General features: G+C 41.1%; 1 protein-coding gene across 3 annotated transcripts in view; it reads right to left on the bottom strand.

Annotated features, from left to right (window-relative positions):
- Positions 1–19821, bottom strand: part of ppp6r3 (protein phosphatase 6, regulatory subunit 3) — a 115224-nt gene that overhangs the window by 19355 nt on the left and 76048 nt on the right. For all 3 annotated transcript variants that reach the window (XM_067993999.1, XM_067994000.1, XM_067994001.1), the window contains exons 17-21: positions 12029–12083; positions 10612–10742; positions 10035–10162; positions 5344–5494; positions 3737–3834 (exon numbers count right to left, since the gene is read on the bottom strand). In XM_067993999.1, coding sequence (XP_067850100.1) covers positions 3737–3834; positions 5344–5494; positions 10035–10162; positions 10612–10742; positions 12029–12083 — 563 coding nt within the window. The remainder of the gene's footprint in view (positions 1–3736; positions 3835–5343; positions 5495–10034; positions 10163–10611; positions 10743–12028; positions 12084–19821) is intronic.

Raw genomic sequence — 19821 nt, 5'->3', positions numbered from 1 at the left:
AAAATTGTTTACAAAAAAACTTTCAATTATTGTGTTTATCAGTTATTGGGATAGGTCTGAGGCATTCAATAAAGTTTGATACCAATGGCTAGCAATGACATATAAGGCATATAATGATGAACAGGAAGCTAGAATTGGCAGCTTTAATATATAAAAAAAGCTCTTACTTTATTGAACCTTTAAAAAAGTTTACAGGATTAAAAACTTACAATATAATCACACTTTTAAAGTACAGAAAATTACCAAAAACAGTAAACTTTCTCTCTGTGGTGCACCAATTATAGCCAAGATCGCCATCAATGATTAAGATTAGAAAAAGGTGCAATTCCTTACATACAAATGAGTAGATGATTATCTGCCCCTGAGATATCTACCTACATCTGTTGAATTACCTGAAATTAAAGGACTTAATTGAGGAGAATTTCTTTTTTAAAAAAAAGTGTCCTTAGATGTCAGCAATTCCTACTTGTATGTGAAGGTTAAACAAATCAGGAAGAATAGAATCCAGTGGTCTTTACTCATATAGTGGGGTACTCAAAATTCACCTGTGCTATGTCTGTTATTGCCAACCATCTAGTTTGCATGGCACAGTAAAAGCTGGTATCAGAGTGGTGCCAGCAAATACAGCAAGAAAAATCATACTTACTATTTTAAGGACCCATCCACCAAAACCCAAGTTCTCTTTTCTCCTGTTACCTTAAGCATGTTGTTGTTTAATGTGTACTCCACGTTCTCACATCTACTACCTAATCATGATTTAATCTGCTCTCTCTGTCCATTGACTTAGCCTTTCCAGGTATCTTTTCCATAGAACCACAGAAGCTTATCGAGCAATATGAGGCTATTTGGCCCATCGTGTCTGTACTGGCTCTTTGTTAGAGTGCATTATTGATAAGCATCAATTGGTCACTTCGCTCAATGCAGTGTTCCCTGCTCTATTTTTAAGGATTGGGGCTACATTTGGAACTTTCCAATTCATTGCAATGCTACTCAATTCCAATGAGTTTTGAAAGAGATCAGTGAGGGGATTTACAATCTCCTCAGCTAATTCCACCAGCACCTGTGGATAAAAATTGTCCGAGCCCAGAGTCTTGTTTACCGTAAGCTTCCTAAACCCAATATGCCTTCCCTTGTACAACTAAAAACTTCTAGTCTGCTCTCTTCCTTGTACTCCGTTCTCATTTCAGCATCTCTCAATATGATTTAGCAATTCCACCATTTCCCTATTGGAAACCATCTCCCCACTGTCATTAAAACAGTCCAACATCTTCTTGCACCCTTCTCTTGAGTCTGTTTTAGTAAAAGCATGATTTGATATTGTTCTTTATACTTTATATTTTCTGCTAGATCCTCACATTCCCTCTTCTTGGTATGCCCCTGCTTGATTTTATAATTTTCCCTATTTTGTTTCTTTCCCGTATATTTCAGAACTTTATATGCCTTCCATAAGTTCTCTTTTCATCCATGTTGGTTTTATGCTCGTTTTGTTTTATTTCTGCGATAAACTGCCTCTACAATGTCAAAAAAATCTCCTTAAAGCACTTCCATTTTCCCATCACATTTCAATCCCTCAAAGTCTGCCCCATCTGAAATACAATCTCTTAATTTTAATCTGTCCCATTGTCATTTTAACCTCAACATCAACCCCAAATGTTCCCTTATGGCAAATTGGCTTATTATCCCTCATTAGTTAGGAGGAAATCCAATACTGCCTTCCCACTTGTAGGTGCCCTCACCTGCTATTTAAGAAAAAATTCTTGAATAAACTCCCTCACTTAAACAGACTGCCCCTATTATGCCAGCAAGATTAGAATCCTCCATGATCAAAACTGAGGTCTTAGCACTAATCTTCATAACCTCCCACAGCAGTATATCCACCTCCTATTTATCTTATAGTGCCCTCCAATACATTTTTACTGTTAACTTTTCTGCTTTTTTATCTTCCAGATCCATCGAAAGAAACTATACCAATTCCCAGTTTCTTTCCTCAGCAACATATAAACCTTCTGAGAAACAATGCCACCCCACCCCCTTTCTTTCCTGCTGTATCCTTCCCAAACACACACGGGCCGTTGATCTTCATTCATCCTCTACCTTTAGCTAGGATTCAGTAATTCCTACAATATCAATTAGCTGCCTATTTACCAGCATATCCAACTCATCCATTTGATTTCCTACATTCTTGGCATTCGTGTAAATACATCTTGGGTCATTCCTTGTAGTATTCATATAACTCAATATTTGGTCCCCAGTTCTCCCTGCTTCACTAGTATAAATTTTCCCAATCTTTTATTTATACTAGTGGCCAAGATGGATGCACCTCCTTGATTTAGGTGAAGGCCAACCCAACAGTATGCCATCCTTTCATCCAAACGTAGTCTCAATGGGTTGAGTTTGAACCCCACCCTCCTACACCAGGTACTCAGCCTCTCGTTGACCTGCCTAATCTCAAATGGGTGCAGAATGTGAGATTACAACTCAAGTGTTTTTCTTCAATCCTTTCCCTTCAGGCCTCCATTCTACACCTACCTGCATCATTGGTTACCTTTCCGTTGTAGGATCTTACTCATCTGCACTATTCAATCCTAAACACTGGCACCTGGAAAGCAACGTACCATTCAGGACTCCCAGCCATGTTTGCAGTAGATTCGATCATTCCCTCTTACTATGGAATCTCCTACAACTACATTGTTACCGTTAATCTCATTTTACCCTGTTCCCCTTCATGTTGCTGCCTTGTGCCATTGGCTTGTTCATGGTTACCATCCCCTGCAGCTTCATCCTTGTCCACCTCCAATGCTAAAAAACTGTTGTGCAATTCTGGTTCCACATGTTGCTTGTTTTTGTCCATACACGTTAACATAAAGTGTAATTCAATCTTAAATGGAACATGCCCATTTTAATCTATTATATTGTCACTTGCTGTATGGACTCCTCCATATCATGTTTCTCCTCATTTCATATAGTTATCTCCCACATACTTGAATTTTCAATTTCAGTGCTAATTTTTGTCAAAGCATCATAACAGAGATATTGGGTTGGTGAAAATTGCCTGATCATACAGTTCTTCACAGACCTGCTGTAAGTTCAGTAAATAGAAAATGACTTTTCAAGAAAGTGGAGCAATGCCAAAAAAGATTCCCCAAAAATAACCCTTAATCCTAAGAATTATCACTGGATTGCTGGAACAGGCTCACAATTCTAACCATTGTGAAGTGTAGTCTGAGATATTTTAAAAGGAAGCAAAGAAGTGAAATAATTTGTATTAACATGGGAGGAGGTTGGGGGAAGGAAATGAAGGGAGAAACCAGAAATGCCAACCAGGGCTGACAAACTACATCTCGACTCAAAGTAACAGCCAGGCCAAAGTCAGTTATAATCTTCTGCACATCTTGTGAATGGGGACAACCAATTGCAAATGCTTTTTTGAGGGTTTCACTGTACTTTGAGAATGTACCACTAAAACCGAACAACAGCACTTCACAGTGATATTCTATCCCAATTGTGTGATGCTACCAACTATTCAGAAGCATGAACAAATCCATTTCAGCAATATAATCTAGTAAACCAATTTCAAATAGTATGAATTGCATATTACATTACATTTATTCAATAACACATTGCATTTTTTTCAGTTTATAGATCAAATTATACATATAGCTTTCTCCATTTTTATAACATTTTTAATAAAAAACATAGCAATTCACTATCTGCAACAAGCAACGAGGAAGATTACCTTCAGGATGTGCTGTTACACTATTGCGTTGGGTATCCACTGAGTCAGAACTGGTTTCCATAGCAACTGGGGAGCTACTTCTTAAAGGATCCTTTGAACTGAATTGAAAAATATTTGGTTTAATTCAACTTACTCATTGGTACCATAGTGCAATATTTATCAAATGCATACAACTTTACACAACATGCAACATTACTGACATGAATTGGTTATCCATATAATGGGCTTGGCAACATTTGGACCTGCATACCATAGGTATTCATAGTGTTGTTAGGTACTTGGAGTCCTTAATGTGCTTTTGTTTTTGGAAGGGGGCAATTTCTCTCTTCCCACCTAAAATGTTGCCTCCCATAGCAAGAGTTTCACAGAATGCTACTGAAGGTTGGGAAGAGATTCATAGAATGCTACTGCAAGATAGGACTCAGTCAGCGAAGGAGTACAACAGAGGCTGCATCTAATAAATCAGTTCTGGAACTCAGGACAGGCTGAAATAGCTCCCAATAGTGCCGCATTGAATTACTCTGTCTGTAGGCAAACTGAGGGTGGGCGTTCAGAAACAGAGGTAAATAATAGCAACGCAAAGTAAGCAGGACAAAATGTGCATACCCTTGTTTATAATTTCTCCTAAAAGAAATGCCAGCAAAAAATAGTGTCTCTAGATAGTGCTGCAATAGGAAAATGCATTTGAACCAGGGAATAATTGTGAAAAAATAATGGCAATGATTTTAGGTATTAAGGGATATGGGCCAAAGGCAGGTATATGGAGCTAGATCACAGATCAGCCATGATCTTATCAAATGGCGGAGCAGGCACGAGGGGCTGAATGGCCTACTCCTGTTCCTATGAGGTCTGCCCTGCAATGGCTCAGTGAGGAAGTGTACCACATGGTGTGGTACCGAGTCACAGAGACCATGAGGCTTCCCGTTTCATACTCTAACTCAACATGGGAGCATTTTACAGCTGGCAGCAGTGTCAGTGCTACATTAGGCATAAACATCTGGTTTGAAGGAGAAGAAGAGAAAAACATAACAATACAGACCCTTTAAGAATGCACTAATGCTATCATTTTTGCATCATGTCCTGACTCGCTCCTCTTGGATTTTGTGTCACATTAATTAAGGTGCAGATTCTTTACTTGGAGCTTACAAGTACCGTAAAATATCTGCACCTTTGTGCTGCTAGTTTGGTCAGGTGATCTTCCCTTCCTCCAATGTATTCAAGAGCTTTTTGTATTAAAATGTTCTTTGATGGCGGGAGATTTCAAGTGACAATGCAAGCAATTCAACACAAAATATATTTATAACAACATCAGGTAGGTTGGACAAAATCTTGGTACATGAAGGTTGAACTTCTTTCAATAAATGTTACATTACACACTAAAGGAAAGGGAATTGGTGTGGGGGGCAAGAAACCAAAGGCACAATCAAAGAGATAGGGTTTTAAGATGATCCTACAGAAATGTGTTAAATACTATTGGAAGGGAGTTGTAGAGGACTTGCATTTAATGCTGAATGCTCGGCATCCAATAGTAGATTGGAGGGGAGCACTAATAACCACGAATACAATCCGCAACAGGATCTTTTTTAGATGCACAGAATATATATTACCTTAACTGAGATGAAAAATCAGAAAAAGTAGCCCATCCAGTTTCCTGTGGTACTGAATCGCCTGAACTCCACAAAGTAGGCTCAATAGAATTTGCTGCAGTTATATTTGCAGTTTCCATAGGCACTTCAAAGTTTGCTGTCCACCCTGGGGCTGTAAGAGCAGTTGTTGCAATTAGCAATGATTTTACTGCAACAAAACAATCCATGACAATCATTACCTTTAATTCATGCATAAATGGTGCTTGCTTGACTCCGTAAATAAAACCTCTGGGTACTTACAAATCGTGTTTGACAAATTTATTAGAGTTTTTTTTGAGGATATAACTAGCAGAGTAGATAAAGGGGATCCAGTGGATGCAGTATATTCGGATTTTCAAAAGGCTTTCGATAAGGTGCCACATTAAAGGTTGTTACACAAGACAAAGGCTCATGGAATTGGGGGTAATATATTAGCACGGATAGAGGATTGCTTAAAGGACAGAAAACAGAGTAGGAATAAACGGGTCATTCTCAGGTTGGCAGGCTGTAACTAGTGGGGTACCGCAAGGATCGGTGCTTGGACCTCAGCTATTTATAATCTATATTAATGACTTAGATGAAGGGACCGAGTGTAATGTATCCAAGCTCGCTGACAATACAAAGCTAGGTGGGAAAGTAAGCTGTGAGGAGGACACAGAGTCTGTAAACCATACAGACAGGTTAAGTGAGTGGGCAAGAAGGTGGCAGATGGAGTATAATGTGGGGAAATGTTAAAAAAAGAGAGGCAGAAACATCCGGAAGGCAGAGAGAGCCAGCAAATGACCCATTATATTAAAAACAGATAACATTTGTTCGCTGGTGGGGTAACGTGTAGCGTGACATGAACCCAAGATCCCGGTTGAGGCCGTCCTCATGGGTGCGGAACTTGGCTATCAATTTCTGCTCGACGATTTTGCGTTGTCGTGTGTCTCGAAGGCCGCCTTGGAGTACGCTTACCCGAAGGTCGGTGGATGAATGTCCATGACTGCTGAAGTGTTCCCCGACTGGGAGGGAACCCTCCTGTTTGGCGATTGTTGCGCGGTGTCCGTTCATCCGTTGTCGCAGCGTCTGCATGGTCTCGCCAATGTACCATGCTCTGGGGCATCCTTTCCTGCAACGTATGAGGTAGACAACGTTGGCCGAGTCACAGGAGTATGAACCATGCACCTGGTGGGTGGTGTCCTCTCGTGTGATGGTGGTATCTGTGTCGATGATCTGGCATGTCTTGCAGAGGTTACCGTGGCAGGGTTGTGTGGCGTCGTGGACGCTGTTCTCTTGAAAGCTAGGTAATTTGCTGCGAACGATGGTCTGTTTGAGGTTGGGTGGCTGTTTAAAGGCGAGTAGTGGAGGTGTGGGGATGGCCATAGCGAGGTGTTTGTCCTCATTGATGACATGTTGAAGGCTGCGGAGAACATGGCGTAGTTTCTCCGCTCCGGGGAAGTACTGGACGACAAAGGGTACTCTGTTGGTTGCGTCCCGTGTTAGTCTCCTGAGGAGGTCTATGCGATTTTTTGCTGTGGCCCGTCGGAACTGTCGATCGATGAGTCGAGCGTCATATCCCGTTCTTACTAGGGCGTCTTTCAGCGTCTGTAGGTGTCCATCGCGTTCCTCCTCGTCTGAGCAGACCCTGTGTATTCGCAGGGCCTGTCCATAGGGGATGGCCTCTTTGACGTGGTTAGGGTGGAAGCTGGAAAAGTGGAGCATCGTGAGGTTGTCCGTGGGCTTGCGGTAGAGTGAGGTGCTGAGGTGCCCGTCTTTGATGGAGATTCGTGTGTCCAAGAAAGAAACTGATTCTGAGGAGTAGTCCATGGTGAGCTTGATGGTGGGATGGAACTTGTTGATGTTATCGTGTAGTCTCTTTAGTGATTCCTTGCCGTGGGTCCATAGAAAGAAAATGTCGTCGATGTATCTGGTGTATAGTGTTGGTTGGAGGTCTTGTGCAGTGAAGAAGTCCTGCTCGAACTTGTGCATGAAAATGTTGGCGTATTGGGGTGCGAATTTGGTCCCCATGGCTGTTCCGTGTGTTTGGGGACATGGGGACCAAATTCGCACCCCAATACGCCAACATTTTCATGCACAAGTTCGAGCAGGACTTCTTCACTGCACAAGACCTCCAACCAACACTATACACCAGATACATCGACGACATTTTCTTTCTATGGACCCACGGCAAGGAATCACTAAAGAGACTACACGATAACATCAACAAGTTCCATCCCACCATCAAGCTCACCATGGACTACTCCTCAGAATCAGTTTCTTTCTTGGACACACGAATCTCCATCAAAGACGGGCACCTCAGCACCTCACTCTACCGCAAGCCCACGGACAACCTCACGATGCTCCACTTTTCCAGCTTCCACCCTAACCACGTCAAAGAGGCCATCCCCTATGGACAGGCCCTGCGAATACACAGGGTCTGCTCAGACGAGGAGGAACGCGATGGACACCTACAGACGCTGAAAGACGCCCTAGTAAGAACGGGATATGACGCTCGACTCATCGATCGACAGTTCCGACGGGCCACAGCAAAAAATCGCATAGACCTCCTCAGGAGACTAACACGGGACGCAACCAACAGAGTACCCTTTGTCGTCCAGTACTTCCCCGGAGCGGAGAAACTACGCCATGTTCTCCGCAGCCTTCAACATGTCATCAATGAGGACAAACACCTCGCTATGGCCATCCCCACACCTCCACTACTCGCCTTTAAACAGCCACCCAACCTCAAACAGACCATCGTTCGCAGCAAATTACCTAGCTTTCAAGAGAACAGCGTCCACGACGCCACACAACCCTGCCACGGTAACCTCTGCAAGACATGCCAGATCATCGACACAGATACCACCATCACACGAGAGGACACCACCCACCAGGTGCATGGTTCATACTCCTGTGACTCGGCCAACGTTGTCTACCTCATACGTTGCAGGAAAGGATGCCCCAGAGCATGGTACATTGGCGAGACCATGCAGACGCTGCGACAACGGATGAACGGACACCGCGCAACAATCGCCAAACAGGAGGGTTCCCTCCCAGTCGGGGAACACTTCAGCAGTCATGGACATTCATCCACCGACCTTCGGGTAAGCGTACTCCAAGGCGGCCTTCGAGACACACGACAACGCAAAATCGTCGAGCAGAAATTGATAGCCAAGTTCCGCACCCATGAGGACGGCCTCAACCGGGATCTTGGGTTCATGTCACGCTACACGTTACCCCACCAGCGAACAAATGTTATCTGTTTTTAATATAATGGGTCATTTGCTGGCTCTCTCTGCCTTCCGGATGTTTCTGCCTCTCTCTGTTTTTTTTTCTCTGTTTTTTTCCCTGTTTGTTTTTTTGTTGAATGTGTATTCGGGGGTTCTGCAGGTGACACCTCTCTGTCTGAACACGGTGATTGCCTTGGCAACGGGCAGTTGCAGGGGCAGTCTGTAAACACCATGTATTGTTCTATATGTATAAATGCGTAGGCTTCAAGGAGCTCCTGAAACATTTACCTGAGGAAGGAGGAAGTCTCCGAAAGCTTGTGAATTTAAAATAAAATTGCTGGACTATAACTTGGTGTTGTAAAATTGTTTACAATATTTCCAGCAAGCATCATAGGATGTCAATCAGAACTAATTATACTAAATCCAATTGTATCACCCCTTCTACCATCCTGGCTGAGATCTGCTAACTTGGTATAGACCATGCATCGGACCTGGAATGTTTCTAGTCTATTCAGTCCAGTATTACATCCGGTGTATCCACAGTCACTGAATTTACATTTTAATAGTTCAAAGGCAAAAAAGTTTGTTACAGCACCTCTGAGATCTGAATCTAGTCTATACTTATTAAATCCTCATTATATCCTTTACTGTAGTTAGAACCAAACAGAAATAAGCTGAGGGCATAACAAATATGTTCCACAGCACAAACTTAGAATATCAGGCACCAAACATTATCACAAGTCCAACAAAAAAGAAAATGAAAAATTCCATCATAGTTGAGACTGAGTGCATTTACCTAGTGTTCCGCATGTTCTAAACTGTACATAACCAGTACGCCAGGGAATAGTTGATACTAATATTTAGTAAAAAGGACACATTATGCTCAACCAACAAATCTTCATTACAAGGGTAGGGAGAGAAAACCATTTTATTCCCTAGCAAGGTCATTCAAGAAGAAAGATAAAAAAATATTAAAAAGTCTCTACACCACAAATTGAGAATTTGATTTAAGAATTATAAGAGCAATTTTCCTCAAATATTTAAAATTCACAAAGGTCATATCCACATCATTCTAAGATCAACCAAAACTTATTGACAGGGTAGATGCTAAGAGGCTGTTGCCCCTGGCTGGAGTGTCTAGAACCAGGGGTCATAGTATCAAGATAAGGGGGCGGCCATTTAGGACCAAGATGAGTAAAAATGTCTTCACTCAGAGGGTTGAGAATCTTTGGAATTCTCTACCCCAGAGGGTTATGGATGCTCAGTTGTTGAGTATATTCAAGACTGAGAGCGATAGATTTTGACACCAAGGGAATTAAGGGATATGGGAATAGGGCAGGAAAGTGAATTGAGGTAGAAGATGATCTTACTGAATGGTGGAGCAGGCTTGAGGGGCTGTACGGCCTACTCCTGCACTTATTTCTGATGATCTTATTAGGGTTGCATGCAATCACTACTTGCCATCATTTGTATCTACTTCCATTCTGTCATCCGCATTGGTACTACTGGGATCAAATGAATTATTCCGTTTAACTACATCTTCATCTTCAGAATCTGTGCTTTCTTCACTGTCCGTGCTACCCGAACTTCTGCACAAAATAGTAAACAAAGTTGTTGTAAATTCTGATTTAACTGTCAAATTGCTTTTTAAGACTTGTATTTCTTGGGATTAGCTGAACCGGCTTTGGGGGGGAAAGAGAAGAGGAGCGACGGGGGCGGGGTAAGGAGTGACGGGGGCGGGGGTAAGAGGGAAGTCAGAGGGATAGGGGGAGGGGAGGAAAGTGACAGAACCGAAGTTGAATGCCCTCAAAAAAAGAGAGAGCTATAACACAAAGATATGGCCTTGTGAAAGGGAAGCGGGAGAGATCACCATCATATCTATGCAATTAAACAATCACAATCGATTCAAATGCATTTCAAATCCTAATCACCAGAAATTATGCAATTGTTAAATTAGCAGGAAATCTATTAATCAATAAATTCTGTCTTTTTGCCAAAAACAGTTTGGTTATTGCTATACGTATCCCTGCTAACTTACCTGTGTCGGTTTGGTGTATCTTTTGCGAAAGTTACATCCTTTTCATCCCAAATGTCTTCTTCATCAGAACCGCTGTCATCAAATTGTTGAATCCTCTCTTTACAGCATGCCTCAAATAGAGCTACATTAGCCTGGACCAAATTGTAAAATGTCAGACATTCCCAACAGGATAGAATTCAATTTATATCATTTTAATCTAGAGCTCCAAAAAGCAACAAACCAGCCTCTATTTCCGAGGATTAATATCCCTTCACTTCAGTTCCCAACAAGATAAACCAAAACTGAATTCTTCATACAAATAAGTGAAAAGAAAAAATAACATTGCAGTTAATGGCTCCAGCAAGTTTTGGCTTTACACACACTGAAATATGGCACAATTAGCATGTATTCAGTAATTGTGCACTACATTTACAGCACTGTAAACATGGCGGTGTTGCTGTTGCCTGAAGCCACGCACATGCTGAAAATAGGTTATTTCTGTGGGTACCTCTGGTAGTTTCACTGGATAGCAACAAATACAACTGGAGTTAAGTGGCTCAACCTGCCTGTAAAGCCCAGTGAAACAGTATTAGAGATATATTTTGGAAAATAAAGTTACATTGATTCAGTAGATAATTTCTCTTTTTGACATACCTATTTAGGCCAATTGTCTATCATGCATTGGATCCAACATAAATACAACTTACAAGTGTTAACCTTTCACTTAGAAATCCATCGCCCAGCACAGTCATCCTCACTTGATAAGCAAAATAAAGAGCTTTGGAAAATGGTGGTGGTGATATACAGGAGAAGAGAATCGCTTCCATATTTCATTTTCTTTTGTCCTTGTATATTCCCACACTGCTCCCAGGCATCCACTCTTGTGTCACCTAGTGGTTGAATTAGGAATGGTAGCCAGGGAGGTCTCAGTCAAGGGAGGCACTTCACTTTTACTCTCCACTTACTTGAATGGCACAACCAAGGTCCAATATCCTACCAGTTTGTAAAAGTGAAATACTGGACTAATACTTGTTCTATCACCACACTAGATATACTTAAACAATTTAAGAACAAAGCAAAACAATGCCATGTTGCCTACTAGTGTACAAAGATACACCAGAGAAATCTACAGCTGTGATACAGTCCTAGTTGTAATAATCAATATAGTACTGTACCTCTATTTGATGCAGCTGTTCTACCTAACACAGATGAGGTCAATTACAGCATCCCGACAGCCACCCAGGATGAGATCAGCTATTTCAGCACAGACAGATGAATCAAATTTGTGACCTTCCTGGTTTGTACGGCTCAGCTATTCACTGAATATCAGAAGATCTTAAACTGATGGCTATATTTTGCAATTTCTCCGTACTCAAATGGTTTTCAGATGGTTGTTCATAACACACCCTCCCAAGTTTAACAAAAACAAAATACTTACACTCTCATTTGTATTCAATGAAAAGTTGATATCAGCAATTCTTTCGAAGGGAACGCTGCAAATGATTCAAAATGTTGTCTAGGATTACAATACTGTAGCCAAAATAGTAAACTGATTTTAAGCAATGTGAACAAAGTAGTTTTATACAGAATATGGTTATCATATACAGTTTGTCTCAGCACAGAGTTCCTTTAAAAAGCTAATTGAGAGCCAATTTATAAGTTAATAAAGGCAAAAGAAAATCTGTAATTGATGAGTCAGTACATACAAATATTACAAAGTAATTCTTTACTACTGTTTGCATTTTGCATGAGTAAAAACAAGTAACATTTTTATTGGCACACATTTCATACTGCAAAAAATACTGCATCTAAATAGATTACCTACCTTCTGTATCATACTCCCTATTCTTTGAATGTAGTTTGTCTACCACATCTGATAGGCCTACTGTCCACAAAAGGAGAGAATCACAGACAATATTCTTCCAGGATTTTATACTCCGTAGGTGTCTTCTCTTTGCCATTCTCAAAGCATAAAAGGCCTGCCAGCAGACCAAACCGAAGTTCTTTTCAGAGGCAGCCGACAGTGCAAGTCACTGTTTCACAATACCTGCATTTATATAGTGCCTTTAACATGATTAAATATACCAAGACACTTCACAGTTGGAGTCAGATCCAAGCATGGGCAGGGAGGTGGTCAAAGCAGCCATCAAACTAAAGATGTCAAAATTAACTCCCAGTCAGAAATCGTGGTGAAGGAGGGCAAGAACATAGTAACAAAGGAACAGGAGTAGGTCATTTACCCCTCAAGCCTGTTCCGCCATTCAATGAGATCATGGCTGATCTGTGACCTAACTCCATATACCCGCCTTAGTCCCACAGAAGAAGAATTTGTGTGAAGGATAAGCTGCATTCAAAGAACGAAGAAGGCAATGTAAGAAAATCTAATTGATCATTTATCTTCCACATACCTTGGGATTGTATCAATGGTACAAAAAAAAGAGGATGCACTACAGTTCTTTTAAAGATGAGGCCTATCGCAAGGGTTGACAAAAATAGGAATTTTCTTTGGAAGACATGTCCAGAAAATAGTGCTTAAAAAGGTACAAGAATTGCTCCACACAACCAACTAATAAACAGAGGTCTACAGTGAAGCGATACTGAGGCACAAGGTGACTGAAACAAGAATGAAATAACTTCTCACTCAATTTGATTATCAATTTGCCAGTATGCAAGATATTCTATAGCTCATTTGGCAATGCACTGCTGTATCTCGGGGTGGCCTAATGTTTTATCACTAATTGAAACAAGCTAGGTTTATACAAGTTTCAGTTCTAGCAAGACAGACAGGTTTTTAAACCTCATCTAAAATAATTTTCACTTAAAAGTAAAGAATGGTTCAATCCAAGCGTGGCATAAAATATTATGGCTTTAACACAAATTTGAAGTTTCAATAATGCAACATACCAAAACTAAGCATGCTCTCTTTTGCGCTTGCCATTTAAGTGCAGATGGAAGGTTAGGATGATTGATAGATGAACTCCAGTGAAGCTCATGCAGTGATTGCAAACAAATGTTGAAACAAAGCAAGAATGCCAGAATGTGTCAATAAATGATTTTATGGGAGTTGCCTTGAAATTATTAGAACACTTAATTTGTTACATGCCTTGAGTGAATATTCTTGGTGTGAAAGCTATCCACCCCTGAAGTTTGAAGACTTACAGTTAAAAGTCTGTCCCTCTCAAAAGCACCACCATCCATGGAAAGTCTCGAAAGAAGCTATGCTATCATTCGAAGTCGGTGGACACAGCTATCAAGAGATCTAGCTTTAACAGAGCTGAAAAATTACATGGAAGGAACAACTAAGGAATTACAGTCTTCCTTAGGAACACAAGATCAAAGGACATACAGTATGGATTTTTTCCCCATTGTTCTATTGGTTTTCTGTTCCAGATTATTTAGGTTTGGTCTTACAATGGTCTTTTTGGTCCTAAAAGAAATGCTTTGACTCAAGAAGCAGAGCCTGCTACTCTAGAGATGCCAATCACATGGGAGTCATTTTTTGGATGGCTTTGGATGACAGTTAAATCAAGCATGCAACTTGTTACCCAAATAGGAGTTGCTCTCAAAGGGGTCTAACAATTTTCTCTTTAGATCTCAGGAGGACTTGTATGTAATCAGGCGTGCTTACAGAACAAGATCCTGTGCAGCAGAGTCTATCTCCACATCAAGATCATGGTGATAAAATACTGAAAATATGTAGCTTTGCATTCATTAAGTCTGTGCAACACAAAATTAAAGCCTTTTCCTTGAACCCGAACGGCTGACACGCAGTGGGAACAAGATGGCCTTTTTGCTTTACGTAATTAAGTATTGAGGTGGAAGTGCAAATTATGTACTAGACTCTTTGGCGCTGCAACTGGTACCCTTTGTCCTTGGTAAATTTGGTTATGATCAGTATATACTAGTTCAGCTTCTGTGGCATTGCTCACTGTGAGCCAGAGGATTTTCATTTTTATAATATGAGCCTAAGCCTCAACAGCAATTGTCCATTCTGCTCAGAGCAAAGCCAGAGATGCTCCTTGGTCCTTACAACAAGGTCTTTCCTCTCCCCAACTTAAGAGTGTGTCTCTCTCTTCCCCCCACCCCCATTTCCCTTTAGCTCCACCCCTACATCACATCTCACACTTGATCTTCCTGCTCTTACTGAATCGGCCTTCCCTATCCTCCACTGTATAGGGTCTCTTCCCACCATCCCAACAAGGTCTACTTTTCTCTCTGACTGCCATTCCTCAATCGCTTTCTCAAGAATTCCTTTCTTCAAAGAGGGTCTATCTCCCACCTTTCTTCAAGATCTCTCTCCCCTTTCCTCATTTGGAGTCTCTCTCCTTCCTTCCCCCAAAATAATACTAATCTCTCTCTTTTCTTCCTAAAACCGAGCAGCACTGTTGAAATAAAACTTGTTCATCAAAGACTCACTTCTGTGCGCATGCAAATCAGGATCAACGTAGATTTTTAGTGATTGTCAAAGTTTTCAGGCCAGTCCCGTCAAAATAAATTCTCAGCTTCATACATCCCTCCAACAGTGGATGCTGATATTGCTAAGTCTGCCAAAAATGTCTCCCTCCCGTCTTTTTTTGGATCATTTAATGTCCTTAGTACTTTTCTGTCTTTTTTCTCGTCAGTATTTCTCTTTCCCTCTTTTGCAATATTTAGTACTTGTTCTCAGTATATCTTCCTATGTCAGCAGTCTTCTCTCTAGGTATTTATTTGTGCTGCTGTTGTAGTTTCTTTACACAGAGGACCAGCTCCCACTGCTGAAATTTGTTACTTCCTTTGTCACCACTGGCTTGAACTCAACTGATCAATACCATTAGGAGATGAGTAAGAGATTGAACTAAGGCCCAGGCTATCACATTCACATAGATATCACGTGCAAGTGAAGTGACCACGGCATGCACATTACTCATGTCCAGGTTTCTCCTCTCTCCAGTCTTGACTCTGCAGAAGTTTCTCCTACAAGACCTGCAGATACCTACTGATTGATTAGCTTCTTATTCAATAGTAACATTATACAAGCTTGCAGAAGACTTCTGGGAATTGTAACTTTTTTAAAAAAAAATTGAAAGACTCCAGCAATGTTGCAGGAGGGAGGTCTTCAGATTCCTGGGGCATTGGGACCAGTTCTGGGGCATCTGAGGGATCGGTTCAAAATGGATGGGTTACACCTCAACAGAGCTGGGACCAATGTCCTCAAGGGGAGGTTGGGGGGGGAGGGGGGGGACAGTTTAAACTAATTTGGCAGGGGGATGGGCACCAGGAGGAAACATTAGAGAGGAGAAACAAGGTGCACAGAGGACTGGGAGGGACACATAGCACTAGAGTAAAGAGTAGTTCAGAAGTAGGAAGGATCAGACAGGGGGGCAAATGCAAAGCAGTCTGAGATGACATTGGAGTGGATATGCGTAAATGCACATAACGTGGTAAATAAGGTTGGTGAGCTATTGACTCAAATCGCCACATGGTACTGTGATAGAGGCAACAGCAGAGACCTGGCTCAAAGAAGGGGAGGATTGGGTACTCAACATTCCTGGCTACAATGTATTCAGGAAAGACAGGGAAGGAAAGAAAGGAGGGGGGGGGGGGGGGGGGTGGCAGCATTGATCAAAGAAACTATTATAGCACTGGAAAGGGATGATCTGGCTTTGGGGTCAAAGACATAATCTATCTGGTTAGAAGTAAGGAACAATAGAGGAGCTAATACACTACTGGGTGTATACTATAGGCCTCCAAATAGTGGGAAGGAGATAGAGGCAAACATTTGCAGGCAAATTACAGAAAGATGCAAGAACTATAGAGTAGCGATAATAAGGGACTTCAATTATCCCAATATAGACTGGGTCAGTAACAGTGTAAAGGGCAGAGAGGGGGAGGAATTCCTGAAATGTGTTCAAGAGAACTTTTTAGAACAGTGTGCGTCCAGCCCAACCAGGAAAGAAGCAGTGCTGGATCTAATTCTGGGGAATGAAGTGGGGCAGGTGGAGCATGTTTCAGTGGGGGAGCAGTGATCATAATAGGATTAAAATAGTTATGGAAAGGACAAGGAACAATCAAATGTGAAAATGCTTAACTGGTGGAGGGTGAATTTCATTGAGTTAAAAAGGGATCTTACTCAGGTAGATTGCAATCAAAAATTGGTAGGCAAAACAGTAATTGAACAATGGGAGGCCTTCAAGAAGGAGCTGGTTCAGGTACAGAGTAGACACATCCCCACGAGGGGGAAAGGAAGGGCATCCAAGGCGAGGGATCCCTGGATGACTAAAGATATAGAGATTAAAATGAAACAGAAAAAGGAGGCTTATGACAAATGTAAGGTTCATAATACAGTACAGAACCAGGCTGAATGCAGAAAACACAGGAGATCTAAAAAAGGGAATAAAGGGGCAAAGAGAGAGTATGAGAATAGATTAGTGGATAACATAGAAGGGAACCCAAAAGTCTTTTATAAACATATGAACAGTAAAAGGGTAGTCAAAGGAAGCATGGGACCCATTAGGGACAAAAGAGACCTTCTTGTGGAGGCAGAGGACATGGCTGAGGCACTAAATGAATATTTCGTATCAGTCTTCACTAGAGAATGGGATGCTGCCATTGTAGCAGTAAAGGAGGAGGTAGCAGCGATATTGAATAGAAGAATAGATAAAGAGGAGGCATTTAAAAAGTTGAAGAGTCATCCAGATGGGATGCATCCTAGATTGCTGAGGGAAGTACGGGTGGAAATTGCGGAGGCTTTGGCCACAATCTTCCAATCCTCCTTAGATATGGGGATGGTGCCAGAGGACTGGAGGATTGCAGATGTTACAACCCTGATCAAAAACAGAGGATAAACCAGCAATTACAGGCCAGTCAGCCTAACGTCGGCGGTGGAGAAACTTTCAGAGACAACAATCCGGGACAAAATTAATTGGCATTTGGGAAAATATGGGCTAATAAATGAAAGTCAGCATGGATTTGTTAAAGAAAAATCATGTTTGACTAAATTGATTAAGTTCTTTTTGATATATATTAATGAACTGGACTTGGGTATAGAGAGTATAATTTCAAAGTTTGCAGATTTCACGAAACTCGGAAATGTAGTAAACAACGTGAAGGATAGTAACAAACTTCAGGAGAACATAGACAGACTAGTGAAATGGGCAGACACATGGCAGATGAAATTTAACGCAGAGAAGTGTAAAGTAATGCATTTTGGTAGGAAGAATGAGGAGAGGCAATATAAACTAAATGGTACAATTTTAAAGGGGGCGCAGGGACAGAGACACCTGGGATTACACAAATCTCTGACGGTGACAGGACAAGTTGAGAAGGCTGTTAGCAAAGCATATGGGATCCTGGGCTTTATTAATAGAGCTCTAGAGTACAAAAGCAAGGAAGTTATGCTAATCTTTTATAAAACACTGGTTAGGCATCAGCTAGAGTACTGTGTTCAATTCTGGGCACCACACTTCAGGAAGGAAAGGGTGCAGAAGAGATTTAGTAGAATGGTGCCAGGGATGAGGAACTTCAGTTATGTGGAGAAACTGGAGTTGTTCTCCTTAGAACAGAGAAGGTTAAGGGGAGATTTGATAGAGGTGTTCAAAATCATGAACGATTATGACAGAGTAAATAAAGAGAAACTGTTTTCAGTAACAGAAGGGTCAGTAACCAGAGGGCACAGATTTAAGGTGATTAGCAAAAGAGCCAGAAGCAACATGAGGAAACATTCTTTTTTTTTATGCGAGCTGTAATGATCCGGAATGCACTGCCTGAAAAGGTGGTGGAAGCAGATGCAATTGTAACTTTCAAAAGGGAATTGATTAACTCTTGAAGGGAAAAAATATACAGGGTTATGGGGAAAGAGCAGGGGAATGGGATTAAATGGGTAGCTCTTTCAAAGAGCCGGCATAGGCACAATGGCCTCCTCCTGTGCTGTACCTATTGCGATACTACGACTCCTGCACATCCTTTTTTGCTTTAACATCGAGGCCCTTACATTGGGCCTTGAAAACTGGAGTCAACTGGTCAGATGATGATCATAAAGCAGCAGCTCACTACTCTAAGAGGCCCAGTTGATTGCGTTGGCAGCTTGTGGTACAGTTGGAGCCAAATTTATATTAGTTTTTACCTTTATGGGAATAAAGTGGGGTGGGTGAGAAACTGTCATGGTGGCTGTATCTTGGAATTACTTTTCTGGAATGTGGTTGTGTAGATATTCTCTGGTGGAAGAAAATTCAAATTGTGCCGAAATATGGGCACATATTATTGGTGAATAATAGAAGTAGAAATAGACAATTAGAAAAGAGAAAGAAAGAGAGAAGGACACTTAACCAATCAGAAAAAAAAAATGACGACAGCTTGATGGGCATGATGCAGATGGCAGACTTGACTTACAAGAGAAACAAAAGAAATTTTATTGATAAGATATGCATTACTTTGGAATCTGCACTTGACCCTAGTGGGATTAATGCCTAAAGATTGGTCAACATTTGGTGCTGCTACATCCACAAAAATGTGCAATGCCTTTTGATTCCAGATGGCATGTGTAAAATTCTTCAACAGTATTCTGTAGTGCTTCCTTTGCAAAAGCACATGCATCATACTGCATCTTTATTAACCGCATCTTGGAATTAATACATATTTTGTCCATCCAGCCAACATCTGTGTTAATTATGTATTAGTGTTGATATTAACAAAGTTTAGCTGAAAGTCCATCTTCAAAAGATCAGAGAAATTAGATTTATAAGATGGAGGTTTCTGCTGCAAGTGTGAGATCAGTGCTTTCCAACCATGTTTTGAGGCAAGGTGTTTTGATGAAATTGTTTGTGATTCAAAACAAGAGAGTGTCCAAAATGCATCCCTAAGGCCACCTGCGATACCCCAAGTCTTGACCACCCCTGTCCTTGAAATGCAGGCAACTCACTCCTTTTTGTGCTTAGATTTCTCATTTACTGCTTTACCCCGATTGAATTTTGTGAGGCTGGAACTAGGTTATTTTTAGCACTGTTGCCTCACTAGTGATAAATTGTAATCAGAACACAAGATTTGTTAGTATCCGCAACTTGAGATATCATCAACTCCTCTTAATTCAAAGTTCCTCTATTTGAATTATCTTACTTCAAACTAAAATTGGGCAAAAAACAGCTCCTGTGCTGTTTTATTTAAATTGCTTAATTCAATTGTTTGACCAAAAATGACTGAATTAGCAGTAGGCTGTATATTCAAATTAATGCAAATATTCATTAAAACTTGAGGCCC

Source organism: Heptranchias perlo, chromosome 12 (assembly GCF_035084215.1).
Source record: "Heptranchias perlo isolate sHepPer1 chromosome 12, sHepPer1.hap1, whole genome shotgun sequence".
Classification (NCBI taxonomy): Eukaryota; Metazoa; Chordata; class Chondrichthyes; order Hexanchiformes; family Hexanchidae; genus Heptranchias; species Heptranchias perlo.
Note: the sequence above shows the minus strand (reverse complement) of the source record. Positions and strands in the feature narration are given on the sequence as shown.